Below are 27,839 nucleotides of genomic sequence, written 5' to 3'. Positions count from 1 at the left end.
AAAGCCCTGTTTGGAACTAGCAAAATTTCAACCTGCTCCAGCTCCGGCTCCAAGCACCGGAGTTCATTGATACCGCTGCTCAGGCTCCGGCTCCAGCTTCGTGATCTATCGAATGGTTCAGTCATGCAGTCAATAACTACCGTTGCGCCGGGGTCGTCTCGCCGAACCGTTATTTGTGTGGGTCGACTATCGAAAACGTCATAGTCGCATGAGAACTCACTCCACGGTATTGCTGCATACTGCATCAAAACATTAATGCGACGTTTTATTACCGGCTCTGCACTTGATCATATCAAGCAGTGGCTGCTCATCCTATAGGGCAACTGGGGCATTGCCCCACCTAAAATTCTCTTCAATACCAATTATTTACAATTTATAGACGCACAGCAATCAATATAGGCTGTACCGAAATCACAGCGAAAATCGCATTCTTCTCGTGCTTTCGCTTGTAAATTCCCATATATAGCGGAGTCTCTGCGAAAATCAAATTCTCTTCTGTGTTTTCGCTTTGTGAATGCCTAGCCCAGTGGTTCCCAACGTGGGCGATATCGATGGGAGGGGGGGGGGCGAGCTCGAAGGGGGCCCACAATTTTTTCGTGAATAGAGTATTATTTTGGAAATTTAGGCCACTTTTTCCAAAAATTTTCACGCTGCGGTCCATTTCGTGGTCACGTATTTCTTGCTTATTGGATACTCTTCCTCCAAGAAATAATACGCATGAGTTATAGAAATGGGCATCTCGGCGTCAGCCATTGTCACACAATGACGCACCAAGGCATACGAAGTTTCAGGCCATGTAACATGCGACTCCGAGAAGTGTGCCAGAACGAAAACACCTTGGCGGAAAAGGACTGCCTTTATGCTGACCGACTTTGATATATGTACGATATACATATATATTTAATTGTCCATAGGCGCCTAAATGGCTGGCGCCAAATGTTCCTGTCCTGGCAATCAGAACCCCACAAAAATGCCATCTCGCAGAGAAAAATTAATTGCCAGTGCAGAAATACCAATTTGAAATCGTGTGCGTCTTTTAGTTTAGTACGTATGCTGGGCGATTTGAATATCTTTTGACATAGCAGACAGGCCACGAAATGTCATTACGTAACGAAGTCATCATACCCACGGGTCCGCCCGAATATGTTCAATCATTATTTGCGAGCCCTACATTTTCCAAGACACCTGACTCAGCTTTACTGGTAAATCTGAATGCATGAGCAGAGAGAGGATAAAAAATTGACAGCAATATATATGCAATTCCCGATCATATTGAGCGATTCAATCACGAATGATAGCAATTTTTCGCGCTGCACGCGAATTAAACCCACTAACTAAAGAGTCCAACAATTCGTGCTGAGAAGTAGCGGTAAAGAGGTATCGGGGGAGTTTGGTCTGAGGAGTGCAGAAGTTTGCTTTATCGCCCTATGGAGGGGGTCAAGACCAACGTATTGGGGCGGGAGGGGGGCTGACGAAGTGCTGTTACGGTTCTTTGGGGACCAAGTCGGAGAAATCACCTTTTTTGTTAGTCAACTCACCAAAATTTAGCTGGAAAAGTGTAATTTCGAGGTCGAGCCAAAAAGTTGACCTTTTTTATTAGTCAACTCGCCAGTGATTTCAGTCTGTATGCCCCTTTTTCGGTTCCCAATATTTGGGGGGCGATGATCGGTGTGGAGTTTGAAAAGGGGGCGATGAGTCGAAAAAGGTTGGGAACCATTGGCCTAGCCGAAGCATGCCCCGGTAGCGCTCATAACATGCTTCCACTGTCTGTTCTCTCAAAGCCGCTCAAAATAAAGAAACGGTGATTTAATCTCTCCTTTTCATAAAATTACCGAGCAAGTGGTGCAACTTTGCCCAGTTGCCCCTAAGGTGTGATGTAACAATCGTATCTATATCTGAACTATAGGTTACCGTCATATGCGTTGAGTCGACCTTTGCTGGTATAGGTCAATTTTGACGGCGTTTCGCACCAGCATAATTATTGAAACTTGCTCTGTTAGGTCGTGATGGTGGTATTTAACACTGCTCCAAGTTTCAGGGTTGCTGTTTAAATATTAGGGTAGTAATATCGTTTCCGAAGTTCAGTGTGTGCTGATCCGTCATGTACAGCAAACAGATTTAACTTAAAAGCCGGTATTGGTCTCCATTGATTTTGACGATGTTCTATACAAAGATAGGTCATGTTATTTGGCACGGTAAATCTTAATGTTAGTATCGAACGCTGTAACACGTTTTGAGTCTGTCACTGAACTATGTGGGTGATAATTTCGTCTCCTAAGTCGAGTGAGAGCTGTTTCGTCATTTATCGCTATCAGATTTTACCAAAAGTAGCTATTGGTCTCTATTGATTTTAATGATGCTCCATACCAAGATGTGTCATGAGTAGGGATGGGCACAATGATTCGAGTACTCGAATCTGAATCGAGTGTTAATTTTTATGATACGAGTCGAGTAGTGAAAGACGATTTTTTTCGAGTACTGAAATTATACGCTCATCGCCACTGAAAGTTATTTTATCATCGAGAATTATAGTTTTGATGGTATAATTTTCACTGTTGAACCCTTGAAACCTAGTTTGGCCGACTGGCCGTATCGTAGCGTACGAAACATATAGTACAAAGCTACGAACGTTACTGGGAATAGCACATTTCCGAAATCATGATCATCCTACAACATTGTCACCAAGTGCAATGAAATCGGTAGGGTCGAAAAAATACCAAAGTATCTTTAATGTGACGGATAACAGACATTACATTCTTTGTGGTCGCATAAAAGGTACATATTTGAACTTCGACATATCAGATTTTGTTATGACGTCATAATGAGTGATACTCGATTACTCGACTCGACTCGAAGTATATTACGTGATTCAGAATCGAATCACTCAGGTACTCGATTTTGCCCGGCCCTAGTCATAACACACCAGGATCGTGCTCGAAACACTTTCAAAGGGCTTTGAAAAACTAGGGCCAATCGATTTGCCTCGCTTTCGGGACACGAATCCTACCATACAAATCGGGTCGGAGGCGCTGCAACACTTTACAGAATTGCCGAGCATGGTGCAATTGAAACGCATCAAGACCCTTCTCAGAAACAGGATGGGTCAAGATAGGCTCAATGTGTTGGCTGCGCTCTCGATTCACCACTATATGTAATTCTGGGTATTCCAGATTTCAATAAACTCGTTATTGAACATTTTGCTACTAATACATTACGTTCTTTCCGAATAATTTCAATTAAGTGAGCCCATCAAGTAACTCAACCACGTCTATGGCTATAGAAAAGTGAGTGGTTCGAGGCACACTGATAGCTAATTTACCGGTATATTTTGTTATCTGACTATGGAACAAAAAAGTTAAAAATTCATCAACATAAAATAATTTATTCATGAAATTGTTTAATGCGATATGTGCTCGCATTTCAATAAACACAATGCTTGTATTCATGCTTGAAATGATGGTGGGCAGACTGGCAATTCATCTTCAATGGATAACAGCTGGCTTTTTAATGTCTTACGTTCATGGGTGCCACCGTTTTGGTTGCCTATCACCTGGTCGTAACACACCAGGATCGTGTACGAAACAGTTTCGGACGGGCTTAGAAAAACTAGGGCCGATCGATTTGCCTCGCTTTCGGGACGCGAATCCTACCATACAAATCGGGTCGGAGGCGCTGCAACACTTTACAGAATTGCTAGGCATGGTACAATTAAAAGGCCACAAAGTGTCATGCGAATGCTCTTTGTAGGTAGTTAGTCTGTGTATGTGTATGTGTAGCAGTGTTGGGATCAAGTCACTACCTTCGAGTCACGAGTCATTGCGAGTCATTGCCCATTTTGACTCGAGTCAAGTCAAGTCAATCGATTTTCAAAGTTGACTCGAGTCAAGTCAAGTCACTCGATTTTTGGAGGTGACTCGAGTCAAGTTCAGTCAAGTCAAGTCAAGTCACGAGTCAAGTCACAATTCAAGTCAAGTTGCCTTTTCGAAGTATGGGGCATGATGACGTCATTGCATTTTGCTAGCTGTCTGAAATACAGACTGAATGGTCATTGATTTTGAACCGATGAACGAATATAGAGTTAAATATACACGTAAGAAGGCGCTGTATCGCCCACATATACGTAGAACTACTAAACCACAGTTTATAGTTACCAGCCAAACTAGAGAATAGATACGAATTGATAGGATGCGATACATTACCCATTTACAAATCGATATGCTGCAATTCGAGCCTGCGCCAATGGTTGGGGACTATAAAAACTATATTCGAATTCAATTTCAATAAACAAGAGGTTTGGTTAAGGTAAAACAGAGATTAATTACTTTACTATACTAGTTTACGACAACGTAAGCTGTAAGCTTCGATCACTTCGTTTGCGGTAAATTTATTTGTGAGGGAACAATGGAGGCTCAGTAAAACGCACGATAATTAAACGATTGGTTGCTCTCACGGTTACACCAGCGTTTCGCGAGCAATCCGAACGTATGCAAGATTCAGTGATTTTTATCGACACCGAATACTTGATGACTTGAAATTGACTTGTGAATTTTGCTCCGAGTCACGAGTCAATCCATACTTCTGATACGCCGAGTCAAGTCAAGTCAAGTCATTTTAGCAAAGTGACTCGAGTCAAGTCAAGTCATTCGGAAAAGGTAACTCGAGTCTGACTCGAGTCAAGTCATGACTCGAGTCATCCCAACACTGATGTGTAGGTATAGTCTTACTCGGCGCTCGCGTAATCTCTACCAGGAAATCATAACGCATGCTACTAAGGATGCACTGATGATTGATTCGTGGCATAGGGACGATTCTTAGTTCGCGTACATTTTGTAAAATAATCATCTGAATAAAAAAAAATGAATAAAACATTTGTTACCGCACTTCAAGTCACGGATCACCGGCAAACCTCTCGCGGCACCTACGTTAAAAATAACTGTTGTCGGGAAATTCATTTGAACATCATAAAGTTACTTTTTACGTGGGAAAACGCCATTGTGACGTCATTTTGATAAAAAGTCTCTTGCAGCCCTTGCCCCACCACCCGATATTGTCACGAACCGCCACTGATATCAAGCCACTCAGTTGACTACAATCTTGAAAATGGGGGATTGTTCAGGAGTAATTGCAGCAAGCGCAACATGAGCGCATGTCGCGACCAGAAATTCGCTTCCTACCAAATATCCGATGGGTTGAAATTCGATATTGATGCGATGAAACTGTTGACTCCTTCTACCTTCCAACGGTTCCGGCGCGTTTGTGAATCCGATCCGAAATCGGTTCTTATACTTGAGACCTGATCGAAACGTGAATTACGATGTCAATCTTGGAAATCGTAGTTAGGTATTTATGCTTTTTCGAAGTACCGACATTTTTAAACAATCTTTCACTACTATGTACCTTGATTTGGAACTCTGATTACTTGCTCGATACATGAGTGACATTTCATGAGTGAAATTGCCGTGACAGTAACGGGATAAAAACGATATATAGCGCTATATAGCAAAATAGAACAAGCATCGATGAGCTATAGGATGAACGAGAATGCATCGCCGTCTACAAATCAATTCTACTCCTTCAAACTAATTAATTGAGTACTTCTAACACAGTGGATCCCAAACCTTTCCGACTCATCGCCCCTTATCACGCAAGACGCCAATTTTCTCACCCCCCATATTTACGGATCCGAAAAAGAGGACATATAAACGGGAAATTTATTCACCTAACTCTGATCGCTGGTGAATCGACTGGAAAAATTTAGGAGGTCAATTTCCAAGTAGGTGCTCGAAAAACCGGTTTTCGGTTCTACTTTCCGTTGAGTGGACCTTTTATTTAGTCAACATTCCCGCCATATGCAGAATAAGCCGTCTACACGGGCATTTTTTGGCTGTGTAAATTCAATATATCTCACTGGTCCCTGTAACATTTCGCCCCCAGTCGCCACCTTCGATCTTTTCCACCATTGTTTTTCAAAATCTCCCACTCTATGAGGGGGGGGGGTCGCCCAACTTGGGAACCACTTTTCTAAATCATACCCAGCCCGATCTCAATTGAAGCACGCTTCATTTAATTTGGACTGTTCGTTACAGAATTCCTAGAAATTTTTGGAAGACTAGTGTCGTGAAGTGGGGCTTTGATCTCAGGAGTGATTCCATTTTTCTGGATGCCTGCTGTGATGTCTGAAAAGTTCGACGCATCGACATTGATTTGAAATCCGCGAGTTACCTCCGCTACAGTCATTATGACTTTGATATTCTATTCATTCGTCGCACTTGACGATATTATATCTTGGATTATCGGCCGTTAACACGCAAAGGAAATATTGCCGAGGGCATTCTATACCACGATCTATAGATCGTGTAGATCACATATGTTTGGTCATAGATTTGTGCATTACCATTTTCAATTTTTTCTACGTTTCCGCCAGTTGCATATGTGGTGCGCTGATTTCGTTAGATGAGACTGATCAAACTCCATTCGAATATGAATAACCTTCTTTGCTTGCTACCAGTCACTATAGCCTACTCTAAACGGATGATTTCTCCGTGCAATGAATAAAAATAAGTATAGATCTCACAACCGTGGAGGTGCTCAATTGCACATAATATATGGCGAATGCCTGAATGGCCGCGTCAATATAACAGCTATCAGCGAACCGGCAAAGATCGGATGGAGATAATATATATATAAAGAGAGGGAGAGAGAAAGTGAGAAAGCACAGAGATCGATCAGCATTCCGAGCTTAATTTTTAGTTAGTTAGTTGGTTTATTTTATTGACACAGCAGTGGCGCTTGTCGCCTATTAAGGTCATGTGTGCCATGACTGTAACATGTGTAATGGTCATTGTCGATCATTTTCTTCGCTTTTCGTAATCTTTGGGGCGTCTTTTCACGCTCGCACTCTTCCACCATCCGGTCACTTTCGTCTTTCATGCGCCCGTATCATCGTCCCTGCGGCCGACTGCTTGTCTCGGTCCGCGGTCACTATGGGCTTTTGGCACACTGCCAATGGCAGTGAGGTTAGCAATGAGGAGCCCAGATAAACCTCCGACAGATATAAGATAGGCAAAATTCACTACTATTGGTGTCGTGACGATGGCGGCTTGACCAACTGTGCCACTCGCTTCCCCATTTTAGCTAGTTAATGTCACGAGATCAATACGAATCCGTGCCGTGGTGCACATAACTTCCAAGGTTACGTGCACCACAGTGTGAGATGTCAATCCAATGTCAAGTGTTTTAATTTATGGCGGTCATTATCACGACCTTATTAGAAAAGAATGTTTTATTCTTGAGCGATGCGGCAAGTTCTTTGAATACAGTTAGCTATTCAAGGAAAACACTCAATTGCGGAAGGCGTAGCAAGCATATTTACAAACCTGACAAGTTAATCCTGGATTAAGTACTCCTATTTTTAATATATATATATGGCGCAGATGTACGGAGCATATTTTTGGCGATCCGGACCGAAATCCGGCACGATGAAATGCGATCGCTAACCCAGTTTGGATACGGTTTCCATCTAGAAACTCAATATACAAATCAGAATGTATCCGTTCTCGTTATGCCCTGGTACGGTGTGCAGTAGGGATGGTGCGAACCCCTGAAAGGTTCAGGTTCGTGTGAACGCGACACTTTGTGAAAGGTTCTGTGTGAACGCGAACGTGAACCTTACGACATCACGTGGCGTCATATTGCAAATTCCGACCCTACATTTCAGTGAAGTGATATGTTAATGTCAGAGGTGGTCAGTAACGAAGTACTTCTACTTTTTCAAAGTACTCAAGTAGTTTTTCTCTACTTCTGGTACGTACTCAAGTAGATCCGATTTTGGCTACTTCTACTTCTACTTCGCAATATTTTGTGATCTACTTACTTACTTTTCGCTATTTTCAGTTTGTCAAGTAGAAGTAGTTCAATCTCCCAATCAGGAATATAGCCTGAGAATTTTGGGGCTGTTTTCACGGAGTATCAATATTTAATTTTCATAAAAGTTGAGTAAAGCCAACAATTTTCGTCGCGCTTCGCGCGCAGTGGATACGGAGGGGCTAGTGTGATTTCACGAAAGTATCGGTGAATATAATTTAGGTAGCGGGTTGGCGTGCTTCCGTTTACACCATATTGTCGCCCTTCGCCCATATGAAATAATTCATCACAGCATATATGGCTCATCATAACGTTTGAAACTGATGTTTCGCAATCTAGCATGTACTTGTCATATCGTAATCTAGCATGTCCATCTGGAAAAGTGGACTCTTGACTTTTTTTACTTTTAGAGCTGTTTTAACGTACCACCTTTGAAACCTTCTGGACTAAATGCATGAAATACATGTTCCACTTTTAGAAGTAGTATTTATATTTCACTTTTAATTCCCAGTATCATATACTTTGAGTTATAATTGTTATCAGTTCTTTTGTCTGGATAACATACATGTTGAAGTATAAAAGCAAGTGTGGTAATGCCTTTAATTTCTGTAAATAAAGCTACACAATATGGCATTTTTACGGTCCACCATATTTTTTATCAACGTTTACTAATGGCGCAAAGTGTTTACACCGTATCCTATATAACTTCTACGTATTGCTATTCGACTAAACTACGGGGCTTATAATATGGGGGATGGCGCCGTACCATGCTATTTTCTAAAACGTGTTGTTCAAGAAAACAGAGGATTATTATTATTATTATAAGTAAAAATCGTGATAGTGGCGCTTATCACGACACAGGTTTTGCGCGCCACTTCTATACTTGTTTTTACAGTAAATTTACATTATCGAAATATATACAGCATCGCTCAGTTCTATTGGTATACCAACATGCACATTCAATATATGGAGCTAGCAGACAATATACAAACACGACATTTGGTTATACAAATGAATATACAACATGTATTTGCTATACTATATAAGTCGCCCCGAAGATATCACGAACTGTACAACATTATCCAATATCGTTGGATCTGTTAAAACGTCTTTCAACTCCCAATTTATTCGGCTCACTCGCACAGCATGATGTAGTTGTCTCATTTGATGTTGATATCTCTCACAATGTAATAAAAAGTGCTCTACAGATTCTTCTGCATTGCATTGCTGACATAGTGGAGTCTCAGAACAACGGATCTTATGCAGATGTTGATTCAGTCTGCAATGGCCGCTTCTTAATCTCAGTAGAATTACATCTCTTCGCCGTGTTCCAATTTGAGCTATATCGTCGGTAATTAATGGACGCAGATTCTTATACGCTCTTCCGGTCTCACTGCTTTGGTATATCTGATCCCATTCGCATCTACAATGGTGTCTTAATACGGACAGTGCATCACGCAGAGGTAATAAGTGATTGTTCCCTTCATCCCTTCTTGACGCAGCGTCTTTGGCTAATTGATCGGCGATTTCGTTGCCACGAATACCGGCATGCCCAGGTATCCAGATGAACGTGATTGATTTATTGTTATTTCGAAGTTCCGCAATATATTCTAATAAACGTAGTCATTGACCGATCCACGATTGGCGATGGCGGTTAGGGCACTCAAACTGTCACAGCAATTTTACTTTGTGTGTTCCTTTCAACCCATGATAATGCATCTTTGATGGCATGCAACTCTACATAAAATATTGAAAAAACATTTTGGAAGCGTCGCAGACAATTTTACATTCAACCGAGGAATTTATACGCCATATCCACATCCTGACAATGTCTTCGAACCATCCGTATATACAAGTGTATGATCACTGTAGTTCGAGAAAATATGGTCCCGGAATACCACCTTAACAATTTCTGCAGGGGAATTTCTGCCAAATGATTTTGTCAATGATGAGTCTACATCAGGTTCTTGAGCAATCCACGGAGGGTTTTCTAATATGACTTGCCCAGTTGCGTGCAAATCGCGAAGGTCAGCACCACTGGTTAAGGATCGAAAGGTTGAAAATCTCTCATTTATTAAGCTGTATATATCTTCCCATGATTCTTGCAATATCGAATTAGTTGGGTGATTTTGTTGGGTGCTGAGACAATATCTATATTTTAAACACAGATACAAGTGCCGGAGGGATAGAGGCATATCATTGCATTCAATTTCAATTATAGAAATTGGTGTACTGACCATCGCTCCGCAACATATACGAAGAGATTGATTGCGAATAGTCTCGACTTTCTTCAGATATGTCTTCGGAGCGAAGAAGTATGCTTCCATACCGTATCGCATTTTCATATCAATACTATCATAATGGGAATGAATGCTTATGCTATCGAAAATTGGATACCTGTTGGCATGCATCAATATGAATCAAGCTCGTCACCTTTGGCATAGCTCAATTTGCACATTTTCACAATCCATAATGACCGAATTAGGATCGTTTTCACAACTACTTACTTACTTGAGTACTTTTAAAGTCAGTGAATTCTACTTCTACTTGAAGTAGGTTTAGGTTGCTTATGGAAGAAGTACTTCTACTCGTACTCGAGTCGTTTTTTTCGTCGCTACTTCTACTGGTACTTGAGTAGCTTTCTTGACTACTTTGACCACCTCTGGTTAATGTACACGAAACGTAGCGACAACTCAGGCCACAGTATGCCACTGTGCTGAAGTACATGCTGACTTTTTAAAGGTCATTCAATGATCAACTGAAGCAATCAAGTGCTAAAATGGTCCCCATAAAGTCAATATCTTCCGTCGCCTGCAATTTCGACGAGGAAGGCAAGGGAATATCAGCGTACGCCTTAACGGTCGAGGCCAGACCGGACAATGTATTATTCGTCTGACTATTGCTGCATCGATATTCATCGGTGTGTAAAACGGGTTTCTATACTTGCTACCGATATTACCCAACAAACAAGTTATACAGTAGCCGACACCCCAATCGCACAGATTTGTTTGTATGATACAATAATTACATCAAATCAATGTGAATCCCGTACGCCTGCTGGATTTCTTTACATTAGACAGTGACGTATTTTGGTATTGATGTTGTGTGAATGCGGGTCAAGCTCACAGCAGAGAGTCACTAAATATTCACAATCGGAAAACTGAATATTTCGATTAAACCTTTGTAACAAAGCAAGTAAAAGTTTCGAAATTGGCAAGGTGCATGCTCGTTTAGTTTTGATTTTGTAGGCTGCCAACGCTTGCATAGAGTGGTTCGATATTGGAATGCAAATAATTTAAACCAAAGATGTTCCAATGACTTGAAAAATTGTATTACATGAAAAAGGTTCACATTGCAGAACCTACAAAGGTTCGTTTATGAACGTGAACCTCTAACTTTCCGAGGTTCGCACACAGAACGCGAACGTGAACCTCACGTTCACACCATCCCAAGACTATGCAGTATACGGTAACAGAGAGGCGGACAGCAATAAAGTACATGTACTAGTACTAGAAGTACTAAGTAGGTTGTGTCTACTTTCATCACTTAATCAAGCAGTCATATTGTCAGACTATACCTCCATTTATAGCCTACGTATTGGCGCAAAATGACGCATTTTGGGTTTTCCGAAGACAAAGTAGTTTTTGGATTGGTTTGCATCATTTTGGCGAGGGTAAAATAGACCCTGTATCAGTATGAGTTTTCGAAAATTGCATTATTTGTAGTGCCATCAGTCAAGCGGGATAGTGTAATGGTGATGTGTCCGGCTTCTTGGTAGGTCGTGGGTTCGATCCCCGGCCGGGTCAGACCAAAGACTCGAAAACTGGCATCCGCGGCTATCCTGCTAGGTGCTCAGCATACACGGATAGCATAGAGGAGATAAAAACGAGGGGCAGACAGGAAGACTTTACTGAAAGGTCGTATCGCATCTCCGTCGTCAAAGCATCTTGATAGTGCAGGCGGAAATGAATATCATCTCTTTCTATCGCCTTCTCTCATTCCGTGTCGTCACGCCGATTCCTCTTGTCATTTCGAACGAAACCCATCTCCTATTAACAACTATAAACGCATCTGACATCGCAACCAAATCTACGTATGAAAACTGGGTTTTGTGAGACTGTATTCAGTTACATTTGTCACGTCCCGAGATGAATACAATTTAAGTGTTCCGTAACTCCGTCGATGGGATAAAGCAATGCAATACGACCAAACAGCTATTTCCGCTTGCTTGATGCACAAGTGTTTTGCCTACGGCTTGAGTCACCTAATTGAATGTTGTGTCGATACTTTATTATTTTGCAACGCTCATCCATTGCAAACCGAATTGCTGTTCAGCAGCCGCGCTACGAATGTGCGATAATATTGAGTTGTGTATCCTGGCCGTCAAAAGTTATCATGGTGATGGAACGTTTTGATTGGAAGAGTAATGGAAAGCTTTATCTGCAGGGTTCACAGGCATGTAAGCGCATCATTCTGTGCTTGGCATATATTGCAGTGATATGCGCGCATAGAAATAAGGCAAACACGAGTCAGGTTTGGATGTGTGAGGTAGCGTGGTTGTGAACGGTTCGTCGTACACATGAACGCGTACGTTGTGATCATTTTGTTTCGACATCAGTGGTCATGTTAGGCCTGATGGCCGATATTCGTATCATGATTTCTGATTTCCGATTCTGTTGCATCTTGCAAATCTAGTCCTGCACTGCGCGCAAAGACAGACTCATGATCTCGCAATAGCTCATTCCCGGGCCAAGCACATAATAACGACGGAAGCGAGGTCGATTCAGGTCGAAATAACGCCAGAATTACTATAATTTCACGGTCAATTTCCTGCCATATCGTCACCTTGAAGCAGTGCGTGCTAGGAATTTAAAATTCAAGAATATTGATCATAAATAGTGATATTTTAAAAAAAGTTTCACATGATAGAAACTATGTTAATTTTTGTTGAAAACCAGTCTCTGAATGATTAAGGTTTGCATACCGAACACCAACGTTCGAACCATTCATAATCCGTGCTATACATGTTTCTGATATTATATATTTATGCTGAAGGTTAGCGTCATTCTATATTTACTCGTGTACCGATTCCCACTGTAGAGTTGACCGTAATGACTTAATTGAACACTCAATCTCGAGAGGAAGTAACGAATTTCAAAACGTGTTCGTGTTTCAACTACTTGCAGAATGCAAGTAAAATGGAGTAATCTGAAACATTACTACTTATGAGCATAGATATTGTAAGTAGATAAATCCTACTCGAGTAATCCGAAATCGTAGAAGTATACTGCATGAACTAACAGCATCATGTACAGCAGTAATGTAGTGTTCTTATACATTTATCAGAAATCTTTTGGCAAACCCATATATCTTTCGGCTGGGCTAATCATTCGAAGTACCGAACTCGGATGTCTACTGTCTTTCTCCAGCCAATGACTGTATAAATAATTTGTATAGCTTTTCAGATCTCGTCAGCTTGTCCATGTTACTCGGCGGGGGAATTCTCGGGTTACCGGACACGCTCGATAAGTCTGGCTTTTACCCTTTTCTCGTCACATTTTCACTTAATTACGGCATACAGGTTGGTGAAACCCTATTGCATTTATGCTAATTCAAGGTCCATTGGGTCTGTTACTTTTAGTCCGATGTGGTCCGTGAAGAAGTAGGCTACTTCGAAATTTTTAAAGTACTCAAGTAGGTATTATTGCTTGCATGCACTACTTACTTAAACGGTTTTAAAACTACTTCTAATTCTACTTGACGCTTGTTTAAACAAAACTACCAACTTTTTATAATTGATAAACATACGACCTTTGTGGCTTTCCCACCTTATCTGACGTCCACTTGCAATTGGATACAACTTTATTTGCGAGTGGACGTTAAATAAGTTGCTAATGATAGCAAGGTCTTACTTTTGTCTCTATCGTCTGCTATCGGCTCAACAAAATATTTCTGTAATTGGAATTTTGTAATTTGGCAGTCGTTTTTGAATTGGCTTGCATCATTCGTATGGTTGATTGTAATATAGTTCGGGTGAAAACGGCCTGTATCATTGTAACGGATTAGTTTTTCGGAAACTACCAGAGGTGGTCAGTAACGAAGTACTTTTACTTTTTCGAATTACCCAAGTAGTTTTCCTCTACTTCTGGTACTTACTCAAGTAGATCTGATTTTCGCTACTTCTACTTCTACTTCGTAATATTTTGTGATCTACTTACTTACTTTTCGCTATTGACAGTTTGTCAAGTAGAAGTAGTTCAATCTTGCAATCAGGAAGATAGCCTGAGGAATTTCGGGGCTGTTTTCCCGCAGTATCAACATTTAATTTTCATCAAAGTTTAGTAAAGCCCAGAATTTTCGTCGCGCTTCGCACTCAGTGGATGCGGGGTGACCAGTATGATTTCACGAAAGTATCGGAGAATATAGTTTAGGTCAGGGGCGGGCAACTTCTCCAGTCGGCGGGCCGGATATAGGAAAATTAAGTACTTGGCGGGCCGGATTGCTGAATCGATACATTATTCGCCCATTTGTCCACATATGCAAGGAATGAATTGTTTTTAATGGATGTATTTTAACGACAGCTATGTCATTTCAAAGCCATTTCTCGCCGATAATGACGAAAACAATGTTGATTTGAGAACAGCGTTGTCATGCAGCCGTCGCCATGACTGCTTCTCTCTGATCAATTAACACACGGTGCAATCCATAATTAAGATTTTCAGGCGTTCGATTAGCCAGGTACCCCAAATTTACCAATATATCAATTCATTAGGGTTGGGTACATGGTAAATGCCGATAATGCAAGTCTTCTCGCTACGACGAACTTACGTGTAAGCTCTACTCCCGCACGCTGCGCAGTGCGCACACAGTCACACACGAATGTAATAACATACAGTCAAAAAACATGAAATACATGTTCTGCTTTTAGAAGTATTTTTTATAATTCACTTTCAATTCCCAGTATCATATACTTTGAGTTATAATTAATATCAGTTCTTTTGTCTGGATAACATAAAGTTGAAGTATAAAAGCACGTGTAGTAATGCCTTTAATTTCTGGAAATAAAGCTACACAATATGGCATTTTTACGGTCCACCATATTTTTTATTAACGTTTACTAATCGCGCAAAGTGTTTACAACGTATCCTATACAACTTCCCGTATTGCTCTTCGACTAAACTACGGGCCATGGGGAATGGCGCCATACCATGCTATTTTCAAAAACGTGCTGTTCGAGAAGACAGAGGATTAGCATCGCATTTCCATATCAATACTATCATTTTCCTCCCATGATGTGGACAAATGCTTATGCTATCGAAAATTGGATACCTGCTGGTATGCATCAATATGAATCAAGCTCGTCACCTATCGCATAGCTCAATTTGCACCTCTTTACAATCCATGTGAACGAATTAGGATCGTTTCCACAACTACTTACTTACTTGAGTACTTTTAAAGTCGGTCAATTCTACTTCTACTTCAAGTAGTTTTAGGTTACTCATGGAAGAAGTACTTCTACTCGTACTTGAGTAGATTTTTTCGTCGCTACTTCTACTTCTACTTGAGTAGATTTCTTGACTACTTTGACCACCTCTGGAAACTACACATCATCTTTGAGTCATTAGTAATTTTATTTCAGTCGCTACGATGCATCCTGTACTTTTGAAAGTATCCCCGCCCACTGCTTACGATAGAACTGTGCGACATTTCGAACAAATGTACATTTTGAAATTACTTAGTCAAGTAATTCCCAGAACCTTTTCCACTTGTATTAATTCCAGTTTTTACACATATTGAGAATTTCTACTTTTGCATGTATACGAGTAGTACGGCGTTACTGCTACGCAAATAGAAATGATTACTGCTTTAAAAAGAGACATTATGAATTGCAGGTGGTCGTGATTCACCAGATGACGGAGGTGCTTCAGTATGCCCGAGTTATCCTATCCAAATCGCCCGATGGGTTTTCAGAAGCTATCGGAATACGCCAGTTAGTATTAACTTCTTGAATCGCATATTAAATAAAATTGTTTTCAATAATGCACATGAAAGAACAAAGTAGTACCGCTAATCCATGATTTGTGCGCGGGAAATCGATTCAATGAATTGATCATCCTGAAGCCCTATTGTTCACTTTATCGTCTTCCGAATCACATACGCGGAGGTGTTCAACGTAGTTACTGTCGCTAATCTAGTATTTGCTCTCATACTTTAAGCATTTAATCGGAGGCGAGTACTTTCGAAATTGTAGGGTACATCTTCGCTACTAGAAAATGATCAACGAAACTACAAATGGGTGTAATTTTCAAAACTATATCCAGTAACCGTGGTGGATGGGCGGTTCGCCCGGTTGTCATGACGATTTCATTCAAACAAGTGATGCAAGCACATCCCAAACCTACTTTATACTTTACCAAATTCAAAGTAGAGTACTTCGTTACTGGGCTCACTACATGTCTAATGCTTTTCATGACGCTGCATTTAAAATGGGATCGATGATGAAAAGCCCCATGAATATTCAAATAATGGTTGTCACAATTAAGTCGTCATCATCATGATATCATGCATGTGAAGGCGGTATTAGATTTTGGATTATTTGGCTATGGATTGCGATCATTTACAGGATATACATGTGACATAATGGCATGTTTCCTTGTCATTACAAAAGTCGAGAAGCTATATTGATAATTTTATTTTGAACCTAATTTTAGGGATGGTGTGAACGTGAGGTTCCCGTTCGCATTCTGTATGTGAAACTCAGAAATTGAGAGGTTCACGTTCACAAACTAACCTTGGTAGGTTCTGCACTGTAAACCTTTTTCATGTATTACAATTTATCGCGTCTCCATCACATCTATGGTCTAAATTCTTTGCATTTCAACTTCAGGCCACTCTCTGCGAGGCGCTGGCAGCATAACAAATTATCACTAAACGAGCATACACCTAACCAATAGGGATGGGCACAATGATTCGAGTACTCGAATCTGAATCGAGTGTTAATTTTAATGATACGAGTCGAGTAGTGAAAGACGATTTTTTTCGAGTACTGAAATTATACGCTCATCGCCACTGAAAGTTATTTTATCATCGAGAATTATAGTTTTGATGGTATAATTTTCACTGTTGAACCCTTGAAACCTAGTTTGGCCGACTGGCCGTATCGTAGCGTACGAAACATATAGTACAAAGCTACGAACGTTACTGGGAACAGCACATTTCCGAAATCATGATCATCCTACAACATTGTCACCAAGTGCAATGAAATCGGTAGGGTCGAAAAAATACCAAAGTATCTTTAATGTGACGGATAACAGACATTACATTCTTTGTGGTCGCATAAAAGGTACATATTGACATATCAGATTTTGTTATGACGTCATAATGAGTGATACTCGATTACTCGACTCGACTAGAAGCATATTACGTGATTCAGAATCGAATCACTCAGGTACTCGATTTTGCCCGGCCCTACTAACCAATCCCAAAAATTTTACTAACTATGTTACAAAGGTTTGCTCGAAATTTTCAGCTTTCCGGTTGTGAATATTTAATGATTCTGCTGTGAGCTTGACTCGCAATCACCGCAATCACATAACATCAAGAACGAAATACGCAGTACATGTAAGTAGTCAGCGAATGAGGCTTATTCCACCAATCATTGAAATTGATATAAAAAAATTGGTCGTTGTCTACTGTAAAAAATAAAGCAGACTTTCGGGATCCAACTGCTCGATAGTCGTACTCCGAATAAATTGTCCGGTCTGGCCTCGAATGTTAAGGCGCAAGCTTACATTCCCTTGCCATTCATCGTCGAAATTGTTGGCAAAGCGACGGAAAATATTGATTTTATGGGATTATTATAGCATTTGATTGCTCCAGTTAATACATTTTGTGATGTTTAAAAAGTCAGCATATATTTCAGTATAGTGGCATCCGAGGATTATCAACGAAAAACTGAAATAACTCCGCTTCTACTGGTTGGAATCGAGTCAAATTTGTTTTGCATCGTCTTTGAAGACAGCTCAACAATTTGAATTTATTTTAATAATTTTCTATAATAAATTGAAATTTTTAATTGGATCTGCGGAGTCCTATACTTGTTAGAATTGAACCAAATTTGGTGTGCAGCGTTTTTTAAGGTAACCTGACAATTTAATCAGTGAATGGTTGGAATCCGGGAAAAGTAGTTATTTTTGAACAGCCCCAGTCTACGTACATTAATATATCACTTCAGTGACATATGCGGGGTTGGAATTAGCAATTCACACAGAACCTTTCAGAAAGGTTCGCGTCCACACGAACCTGAGCCTTTCAGGGGTTCGCATGCACCATCCCTACCTAATATATCTACCTTCACCAGTCTTCACTTTATTTTGCTCTTGCCCACTAAAGACTTCGTGTAGAGCGGACGAACCGATTGCTTAGGAATGAAATGTATGGCCCATCGCATGTAACTCGCGATTCGTTAGTGCATGGTCATCATAGTGACTATGTCCTTCCCATAAAATCAATACTTCATGTGAATTCCACTCATTACTGACTCAGACATCTGGATGCCGTACAAGATACGTCCGAATTGCAGCAAAATACGGACTACGGAACGATGGGAGAACGTTCACGTAACGCAGTCGAAGGTGTGAATAGAACAGGTACTTTAAACCTCAAAACTTCATCTGACTGGATGTTGATATTTTGTCTGTTAATAAAATGTGCCGAGATTAGATGCTTACCTTACGATATGATAAAACTAAGAAGCTAATGTATCAACAAGTGACTTTATAAATGAGAAAAAAGCACGCTTGGTTCATTTTCAGTGTGCAGCGGTCGTCAATAACGAGGTACGTCCACTTTGACGGAGTACTCGAGTAGGTTTTGCCTACTTTCACTTTACTCAGATGGTGGTGGTTTATATACTACTTTGCGATACTTTGCTTTAGATATGACACTACTTACTTTTTGAACATTTGCGTTTTTTGAAGTAGGAAGTTGTTGTGGGATATGTTTGAATTGAATAGTATTGTTTTGACGAGTCATGTTTTTAGTTAATCAGTTTGGATGTTTTAGTGAGTCAGTTTAATTCAACTGCATTCCGTTATTTTCTTCGACAAGTCTTAATTGTTCTGTTTTGGTTGATGATTGGTTAATTTAATTGTTGCGCCGTCCGTTCTCGTTTACCTTTATATTGCTCTGTTGCTGTTATTTCTCTCTCTATTTCGACTGCTATCGGACGAGCAAGCAATCTTGCGAATCTCGCCATTTAACGTATCTATATTCTGAACAAGCTATTCCGTATTGTATGTTTTGGACTGCTTGTATTTGAAACAGAAGAGATTTGAGATACGCAACGCTTGCTTAGTACCAAGATTGCCAGATTTAGTGTGCAGCAGACAGGATCCCGACACCTGATAAAGCGCCACTCATTGATTTCAGTGCCGCGTCGGAACAATTCGCAAGAACGCCCATTAAAGCCGATATTGTCGATACGTTCTTCAATTCAGGCGCCGCATGGTATTAGTCTACATTCAAGACTCTGCTGCGCTACGAAGTTCGATCGACTCTGCTTGGCACTAAATCTGCTACATTTACATAGTTTTTATATTCAATTGAACGATGTCGTTTGTGAAGTCTCCATCGGAATCCCCCAAGTCTCCAACCTTGGCACCGACTTGGAAGCCATTAGCTAAGATGACGGTCGACGATTTACGACCCGAATTACAAGAACTTGGCGAAGCTACAAGTGGGAGCGAAGCTGTATTGACGGACCGATTAGGGAAAATCCGAGATTCCGACAAACCTTCACAAAAGAAAGAACCGAAGCCCTCTCCATTGAGCACCACCGAGAGTACATCATCTGAACTGGTTATGCTTTTTCAGATGATGAAGCATCAGCTAGATCTCCATCGGCAGCAGCAGCAATTAGATCGGGAAGCTTCTGACCGTAAGTTTCAGCTGCAGCTCGAGGAGATCAAGCAGAAACACGCCCAAGACCGTGAAGAATCCGAAAGACGATTCAGACTGCAATTAGAAAAAATTCGCCAGCAGTCCGATAAATTAGAAGAAATTCGCCAGCAGTCCGATAACCATTCATCGGCAAGAAGTGAACATTCATGTCTACACGAGGTTGTTATAAAGAAGTTCAGGCGCATGAATGCTGACCTCTTAGAGTCTTTGCAAGCTCTGGAGAAGAAACATGCACATTCCACCTTCGTCGAAGAAATTGAGGTCTTCATACGGTCGGTAGAAATATCAATGACCGATCTCAAGGCATTCGTGGATTCAAAAGTCGACCAGCTTGACGATGGTGATTTCAAGACCGAAATCATTGATGGCATGAGAAGATCAAAAGAAATTTATTTTGTACACATTACTCTAGCCAAATCCAAGTCTTCATCGCTGAAAGCTGCCGAAGAAGCGGAAAAAGCTGCTGGATCCCTCCCGAGTGGAATAGTGCCGCCTACATTCAATGGCGATATTTTGACTTTTCCGGCATTTTGGGAGTCGTTCGAGCCATTGGTTCACAAAAATCCAAAGGTCAGTCCGTTTCACAAAATCTCGTATTTAAAGGCAGCTCTTAAAGGTTCGTCATCCGGCCTTCTCAATGGTTTCCCCTCGGCGGCAGTGAATTATGAGCCTGCAGTAGATGCCGTTCTTAAAAGGTACGGAAAGAAGCAAGCGATCGTGAGAAATCACATCGAAGGCTTACTACAGGGTGAGAAAGTAGAATTTAAGATCGACAAAGTCAGACAACTTCTCGATGCCGCTAATGCTAAAAGGGCCATTTTATCGCAGTATGACGTCTCTTGGGACCAACTCTTTACACAGGTACTAGAGTCCCAGTTGCCTGGTACGTTGCATGAGCGTTGGATCAGAAAAACTAGCCCCTTGATCGAAGCCGATAAGATTCCTGATTCTGATCTCCTGTTTGAGTTTCTAAGAACCGAGTTGGCGACGATGGAATCGTTGCGTAAGTCGCAGAATGGGCGTTGCCCTGTTGACGTACGTGAAAAGCCCCCACATAAAGATGAGCTGGTTAGTGTTGGTACCGATAAACCTGACAATGCATTTTCTGCCCAGTCTCTCGTGATTCAATCCGTCCGGCTATCATGCACCTACTGCTCAAAACCTCATTTATTGAAAGATTGTTTTAAATTTCTGAAATTAAATCCCGCCCAGCGATTGGCTGTCTTGGTTATGAAGCCTGGTAAAGTGTGTTTTAGATGCTTATCCCCGAAAGGACACAAAGACCACCCGAAGCATTTTCATCAATGTAAGGAGCGTTGTTCCGTTACTGGCTGTGGGAAACCCCACCACAAATTGTTACACGTTTCTGCGGGACCATTGATTGACGCTAAGTGTATGGTATCAACTGTTGACGTTTCCACTCCCGCGTTTCGGGATTTCGATACAGACACATTATTGCCTACTGCGTTGGGACGAATCCACCACAAAGGTGAAGTTAAAACAGCCGCGTCAATGGACGTTTCGTTGAAACCTGATCCATGGATTTCGTTGAACGACAGGCTGGAGAGATTTGCTGATGGAAGAATCTGTTGACCGATCATAGTCGGTCAAGTGGGGGAGTGTTTTGACGAGTCATGTTTTTAGTTAATCAGTTTGGATGTTTTAGTGAGTCAGTTTAATTCAACTGCATTCCGTTATTTTCTTCGACAAGTCTTAATTGTTCTGTTTTGGTTGATGATTGGTTAATTTAATTGTTGCGCCGTCCGTTCTCGTTTACCTTTATATTGCTCTGTTGCTGTTATTTCTCTCTCTATTTCGACTGCTATCGGACGAGCAAGCAATCTTGCGAATCTCGCCATTTAACGTATCTATATTCTGAACAAGCTATTCCGTATTGTATGTTTTGGACTGCTTGTATTTGAAACAGAAGAGATTTGAGATACGCAACGCTTGCTTAGTACCAAGATTGCCAGATTTAGTGTGCAGCAGACAGGATCCCGACACCTGATAAAGCGCCACTCATTGATTTCAGTGCCGCGTCGGAACAAGTATATTCATATTGAAATAAACCCAATATACTGCTCAATTGTATATTGAAGTTCTGTACCTCCAAGAAGCTCTTCGGATATGTTTGAGTACCATTTAAGAGTTGAATGGCCATAACAACTAGGCCATGGGCTCTCAAAGGGTGGGCCATGGCCCACTGGTGGGCCACAGCAGCATTTGAGGTGGGCCACAAAGCTATTTAGAAAGTTTTAGAATTGGTAATCGCTAAAAATATATTCGTATTATCTAATTATACGTAGGCTGTACATAAAGCTTTTCATCAGACTCTGATGAGACGTAGTGGCACGTATGGAGTCAGTATGTACAAGTCGAAAACGTTGGGGAGATACGGCGGCTTTTCCCACTTGCTCTGACAACCTATGGCTAACAGCAACTGAAATAATTTTGAGTATATAATAACTGGAAGGTAATGCCAAGTATTCCGGCAGGGTCATATGTCGTGTGCCGTTGAAAGGGGTATGCATGAACTCGCAATGAAGTGTAATTGATGTATAAATTTACTGTACTTCGGCAGGTCGTATTATTGTAAGATAAAAATAGCCATAATTGCAAATTATTATCAACTTCTGGTGGAGGTATACTGCACCAGCGCAACGAATCATAATGAATTGAGGATTTCACGGGGCTCATTAATCTTTGGAGTCGGTTTATAATGTCCGGCTCGGAAATCATTGTACATGATGTAAGAGTCACATGAATTGATTCTATCATTGGATTGAATATTCTGAGATCGCATCTTCAGTTGTTTTGGTGCAAGACTTCTCTGTAGTACCCCATTCACCAAAGAATTGTTCGTAGCTGGCCCAGAATGATTATAATATTCCACACAATAGTGGAACTAAAGTACCAATTACACAGCGGATGCGGGGATCTGATCATTATGTTTCGTGACGCGAATGGTGCAGCGTACGATCATAATATACTCAAGAGTTTTAGCCTATGATCTACGAGGGCCGTAACTGCCGCACCCAAACCCGCAATTGGGGGAGCTCGAAGGGCCCAAAATTATTTCGTTGGTCGTTTGTTAGAGGATATTTACACAACTTAATATTTTTTGTCGCGCTTCGCGCGATTTCATGTCCCCGGAGGTCTAGATTTAAATATCATCAGTAAGAGAAAAATGCGCGTATTTTAGAGAATTAGGCATATCAGCGCTGTCGATTACCACGCATTTACCAGGATTATGACTCTAAGGTAAGAGGTGGGCCATAGCACATTTTCAAACCGGAAAATGGGTCACGGCCAAGAAAGGGCTGAGAACCCCTGAACTAGGCGATACAGCCCAATATAACGGTATAACTGAATATACTTTCGAAATTGTCCATCTATAATCATATTTTATTTAGCCATTTTGCATTTTTTCAAATGCGTGAAATCACTCGACTCGAGTCAATTTGTGTATTGACTCGACTTGTAGTCGAGTCATTGTGCACGACTCGAACCAAGTCACGACTCGGGTCTAGGACGGCCAAGACAGACATTTCATTGTAACTTCGAAGAATAGTAGAGTCACTACATTATGAGTATTCTGTCTGTCAATCCTGATACTTGGAAAATAGGGACAGCAACTGTTAGGACTGAGGAAAATTACGATATCATGAATGCGAGCCATTCTATATCACTCAAGCAGAGATGAAAAAAGTGGGTTGAACCGGATTGAACTGAAAACTGAACAGTGAACATAATGACTTGGACTCGTATTTGAGTCACAACACTATGACTTGGACTCGTATTTGAGTCACAACACTATGACTCGGACTCGGCCCTATACTCTCTGACTTGGACTCAGACTTGACTCGGTGATTACATTGAAAATGACTCGACTTGACTCGAGTCAAAACTATAAAAGTGAGATTGACTTATGACTCGGAAACTTGTGACTTGGTCACAACCCTGGTAAATGACTTCTATGGTAATGTCCGCCCTCCGGTGTCTATTGTTGCATCAGTCACCTGATCCAACAGTAAAATTCCAAAGCCCCATCCGATCCTACTTACTGAGTTACTGAAATCTCATATGTCGCCATGATAATATTAACTGGTAAAATCAAAACAAATCAATGGCATATAGCCTTATGGACGATCAAAGTTGTACCACTGCATTTGTTTGCCTCGTGTAATAAGAATACAAATCACATGATAGCTTCTATATGGTCTTCATACGAAGTTAATAACTTAACAAGATTTAAAATATAATTCACCAGATTCAAAGTACCAAAACTCGGAGCTGTCGGGACCGAATGTTTATAGCATCGGGAAGCTATTTCTTAACCGATATATGCAAGCAGCCTTTCTGTTCTCGATCTTATTCGTTTTGTAAGTAGAACCTTTATGTATTGTTTGAGATAATTCAATAATAGGCCTACTATTTTGTTACCAGTATTAGTATTCTTACATCATACTCGCTGGCTGGATCGCAAGCCTACGCCAATATCCTTCAAATAAGGTAGGTAACTATTTTGTATCTGTCTTCCCCGACGTATTGGGGATATACAGGCGTGTATTTACTGGGTTTTCTTGAAACTTTAAATGAAATGGACGTAATCATCAAAGTGTTGCTTACGAAATAGACCTACTTAGTGTGCTATAAAAATATTTAAGCAACCTAAAGGATTACTAATTTCAGACTCGACAAAATCAGATGTGATGAATAGGCCTACTACAAGTCAACACCGATGGATTGCAGGTATTCCATGGTCGTCGACGATCCACTGCTATGGAATTGGCAATGCAGTCAAATGAATCATTTGTAAAACTGATGCTTTAAATTAAACTCAATTGCATGTAAAATTTGCGATTATAAGGACACCAATCTATTTCATGTATTAGTAGGAACCGAATCGTCTAGACGCCCTCGAGTAAGTAATTTGATGAAGTAGATTATAGGACAAGGCGTCCAGGGCTTTTGTTAGGCAATCGCCGATGACAGTTTTGACTATCACAATTCAAGAGTCTGGAATAGGTTTAGTGTTCGAAATTATAATCTGATCGTCTGCAGTGACAGGTTTTCATGGTAATTTGCCTCATGAAAGTGACGGCAACATGTGCAAATACCACTTTCTACTCGACAAATTGATCAATTGTAAAACATAAACTTCCCTATACAAAAACTCCGAAGTGAAGTGTAAGCGGTATAACCACAACCACTGGAGTATGTTGCAGACCGAATCCACTTGATTACTCCGAATAAGTCGTAGGCTACTTATGGGTATTGGCTAGCCTACTATGCACCTTTTTACTAATGCAGGGGTTTTCAACCTGTGGCCATGAACCACTGGTGGGCCAGAGGTGCATTTTGAGTTGGGCCACAGAGCTGCTAGGACAGTGGTTCTCAACCTTTTTTAGACACTCCCCATTTATGATAGCGAAAAATTTCGCGCCCCCTTATCATCATATCACAAAATCCAACGGGGATGCTAGCAACCCCAACAGATTGTTTGATGGCATGGAAGGTTATGACTGTTGACGAGAGAATTCAAAAATATGAAAATCGGTCTATATATAGAGAAACACGCGTGAATTGGAGGTAAATCGCGCAGAGCGCAAAAATTATTTTCAGTTGACCGCTTCTGCGCGCCCCCCTTCAGATGTTTCACGCCCCCCCCCCCGTTGAGAACCACTGTGCTAGGAGGATTGTAGAATTAGTGAAAGTTTAGTTATATTTGTTAAGTTATTTGCACAGAAATATATTCATATTATCGAAGTATACGTACGCTAGATAAAGCTTTTTATCCGACCATGATATGAGTAGTGACACGTATCGAGTCTCTCGAAAATAGGAGGGGGAAAACGGCGGCTCTTATTACCAGGCTATGACAACCAACGGCTAACAGCAACGAAAACAATTTAGATTTTGTAATATATAACTGGAAGGTAATGCAGAAGTAACCAAGTATTCCAGCAGAGTCACATGTCGCATGCCGTTGGAAAGGGTGTGCATTGTGCATTAAACTCGGACTGGAGTGTATTTGATGTAGAATTACAGTACTTTGGCAGGTTGTATTATTGCAATTTATTACCAATTATCAATATCATGTGCAATTATACGGCACCATCGCAACGAAGCGTATGGGATTTTGGATTTAGCGCAGCAAAATAAACTTTGGTTTCGGTTGAAAATGTCGGGCCTTGAAATCGTTGTACGTATTGTAAGAGTCACATGAATTGGTTGTATCATTAGATTGAATGTTCTGACATCGCAACTTCAGTATACGTACAAGACATACTATATGTGCATTGTACAGCTTGCACATCGAAATATTCTTTCTCCTCTTCCCTGTAGTATCCTATTCACCAAAGAATTGTTTGAAGCTGGCCCAGAATGGTTATCATTGGGTTTCGCGACGTGAGAGGAACAGCGGACGGCCATAACGTACACAAGACTTTACGATCTAGCTGGGCCGTTGTGCACCATAAACCGCCAATTTGGGGGAGCTCTAAGGTGCGCGTATATTTTTCGATGGTCGTTTGTTCGAGATTTATTCAGCCTAAAAGTTTTGTCGCGCTTGGCGCGATTTCATGACTGCAATGGTCTAGCTTTAAATAGAATTAGTATGCGCACAATTGAGAGAAAAAGGCATATCGGAGCCAGTGATTATCACGCATTGAACAGGACCATGACTCTAGTATAAAAGGTGAGCCAAAGAACATTTTTAAACTGGAAAATGGGCCACAGCCAAAAAGAGGTTGAGATTCCCTGTACTAATGGATGTAACCGGAAGTAAGATGGAGGGATAAAGCGTTTCAGTTATAAATAATGGCGACGTCAAGGTCCTACAGAATAGCTATATTTACAATTTACGCAGCCATCAGTAAAAGCATAGCATCTTAAGCAATACAACGGAGCCGGAGTTACTGTTCATAGATTGGCTCCAGCTCGGGCTCCGGCTCCTCTTGAATTTTATGTAGAGCTCCGGCTCCAGCTCGGGCTCCGATGAAAATGCACGGCTCCGGGGCTCCAGCTCCTTGCTCCAGCTCCAAATCCAAAGCCCTGATTTTCACTTGTCAAAATCAATAAGAGGCATGCACAGAAGGCTTATCTACTTATATAGCAACAATAACTCGGCGTTTTGAGTATTCTATTCAATCATACACGGCGATAGTTGGCCTAGTGAGGTGCAAAGTTGTACCGGTTTTGAAAAACATTGACCTTTTAGTTTTAACATGTTTAAACATGTTCAAACATGTTTATACATGTTATAAACAGTTGTGTTTTGAAAAAAGTTTTAGCAATACTTTGTCTTAACAGCCGAATCTAAATTTCCGTTTGAAAATTTTTAGTGCTGGATCAGTGACGCCCTATTTTACTTGGATTTTGGCTTTCCTTGTTGTTTTCGGGTATCGAATCGTAAAAACAACTGTCGCTCTTCTGACACTGGTAAAAGGAACTTTGATTTTTGTGACGGTCTGTTCTAGTTATTTTATTGGGTTCGTAGAATTTTCTATAACATTACACTATTCCTAGATTGTTGTGACAGTTTACGTCGGTGGCAGCAATAGTCGAACCATTGTTGACGATTGGACATACATCGATCAGCCATTTTTGTTGGGCGTTGTGACTTTAGTTGGTGTCAACACGGTGAGAAAACATCGCATATTACATTTTCAGTACGTTTTTGGTCAATATTTATTATATTCACGCCGTGCGAAGTGTAATAAAACTACTACTTCCCGATAAAGCTGGGCATAGACCGAAACCAGATCAGATATCCGGCCGGACTTTTTCATTTTTCGCCGGTTCGGAGCCGGATCAGTACTTTTAACTAAGAAGAGGACAGCGTTACCCTCTTCCACCCTCGAATCAATATTCAAAGTGAAACGTTCATGGAAATAAGCCACATGTTAAGTCCAAGTTGGCATAATAACTTCAGATAGGGGTTGAGATTGATCTGTGAGCTTTTTTCCTGTTTGCATTGTTTCAATCAATATTCAATACTATTCTGTGAGTAG

At 40.9% G+C, this 27,839-nt stretch overlaps 1 protein-coding gene across 1 annotated transcript in view; it reads left to right on the top strand.

The window, feature by feature from the left end:
* Positions 1 to 11,259: 11,259 nt before the first annotated feature.
* The window catches only part of LOC145434440 (uncharacterized), a 28,707-nt gene continuing 12,127 nt past the window's right edge, over positions 11,260 to 27,839 (top strand). Inside the window, exons 1-8 of the mRNA XM_080311787.1 lie at positions 11,260 to 12,322; positions 13,329 to 13,444; positions 15,756 to 15,853; positions 18,409 to 18,512; positions 24,095 to 24,206; positions 24,271 to 24,336; positions 27,171 to 27,294; positions 27,355 to 27,468. Coding sequence (XP_080167913.1) covers positions 12,136 to 12,322; positions 13,329 to 13,444; positions 15,756 to 15,853; positions 18,409 to 18,512; positions 24,095 to 24,206; positions 24,271 to 24,336; positions 27,171 to 27,294; positions 27,355 to 27,468 — 921 coding nt within the window. The 5' untranslated portion in view covers positions 11,260 to 12,135. The remainder of the gene's footprint in view (positions 12,323 to 13,328; positions 13,445 to 15,755; positions 15,854 to 18,408; positions 18,513 to 24,094; positions 24,207 to 24,270; positions 24,337 to 27,170; positions 27,295 to 27,354; positions 27,469 to 27,839) is intronic.

Source organism: Botryllus schlosseri, chromosome 2 (genome assembly GCF_051294905.1).
Source record: "Botryllus schlosseri isolate E-star chromosome 2, Bs_hap1, whole genome shotgun sequence".
Taxonomy (NCBI): domain Eukaryota; kingdom Metazoa; phylum Chordata; class Ascidiacea; order Stolidobranchia; family Styelidae; genus Botryllus; species Botryllus schlosseri.
The sequence above is the reverse complement of the archived record's forward strand: the minus strand, read 5'-3'. Positions and strand labels throughout refer to the sequence as shown.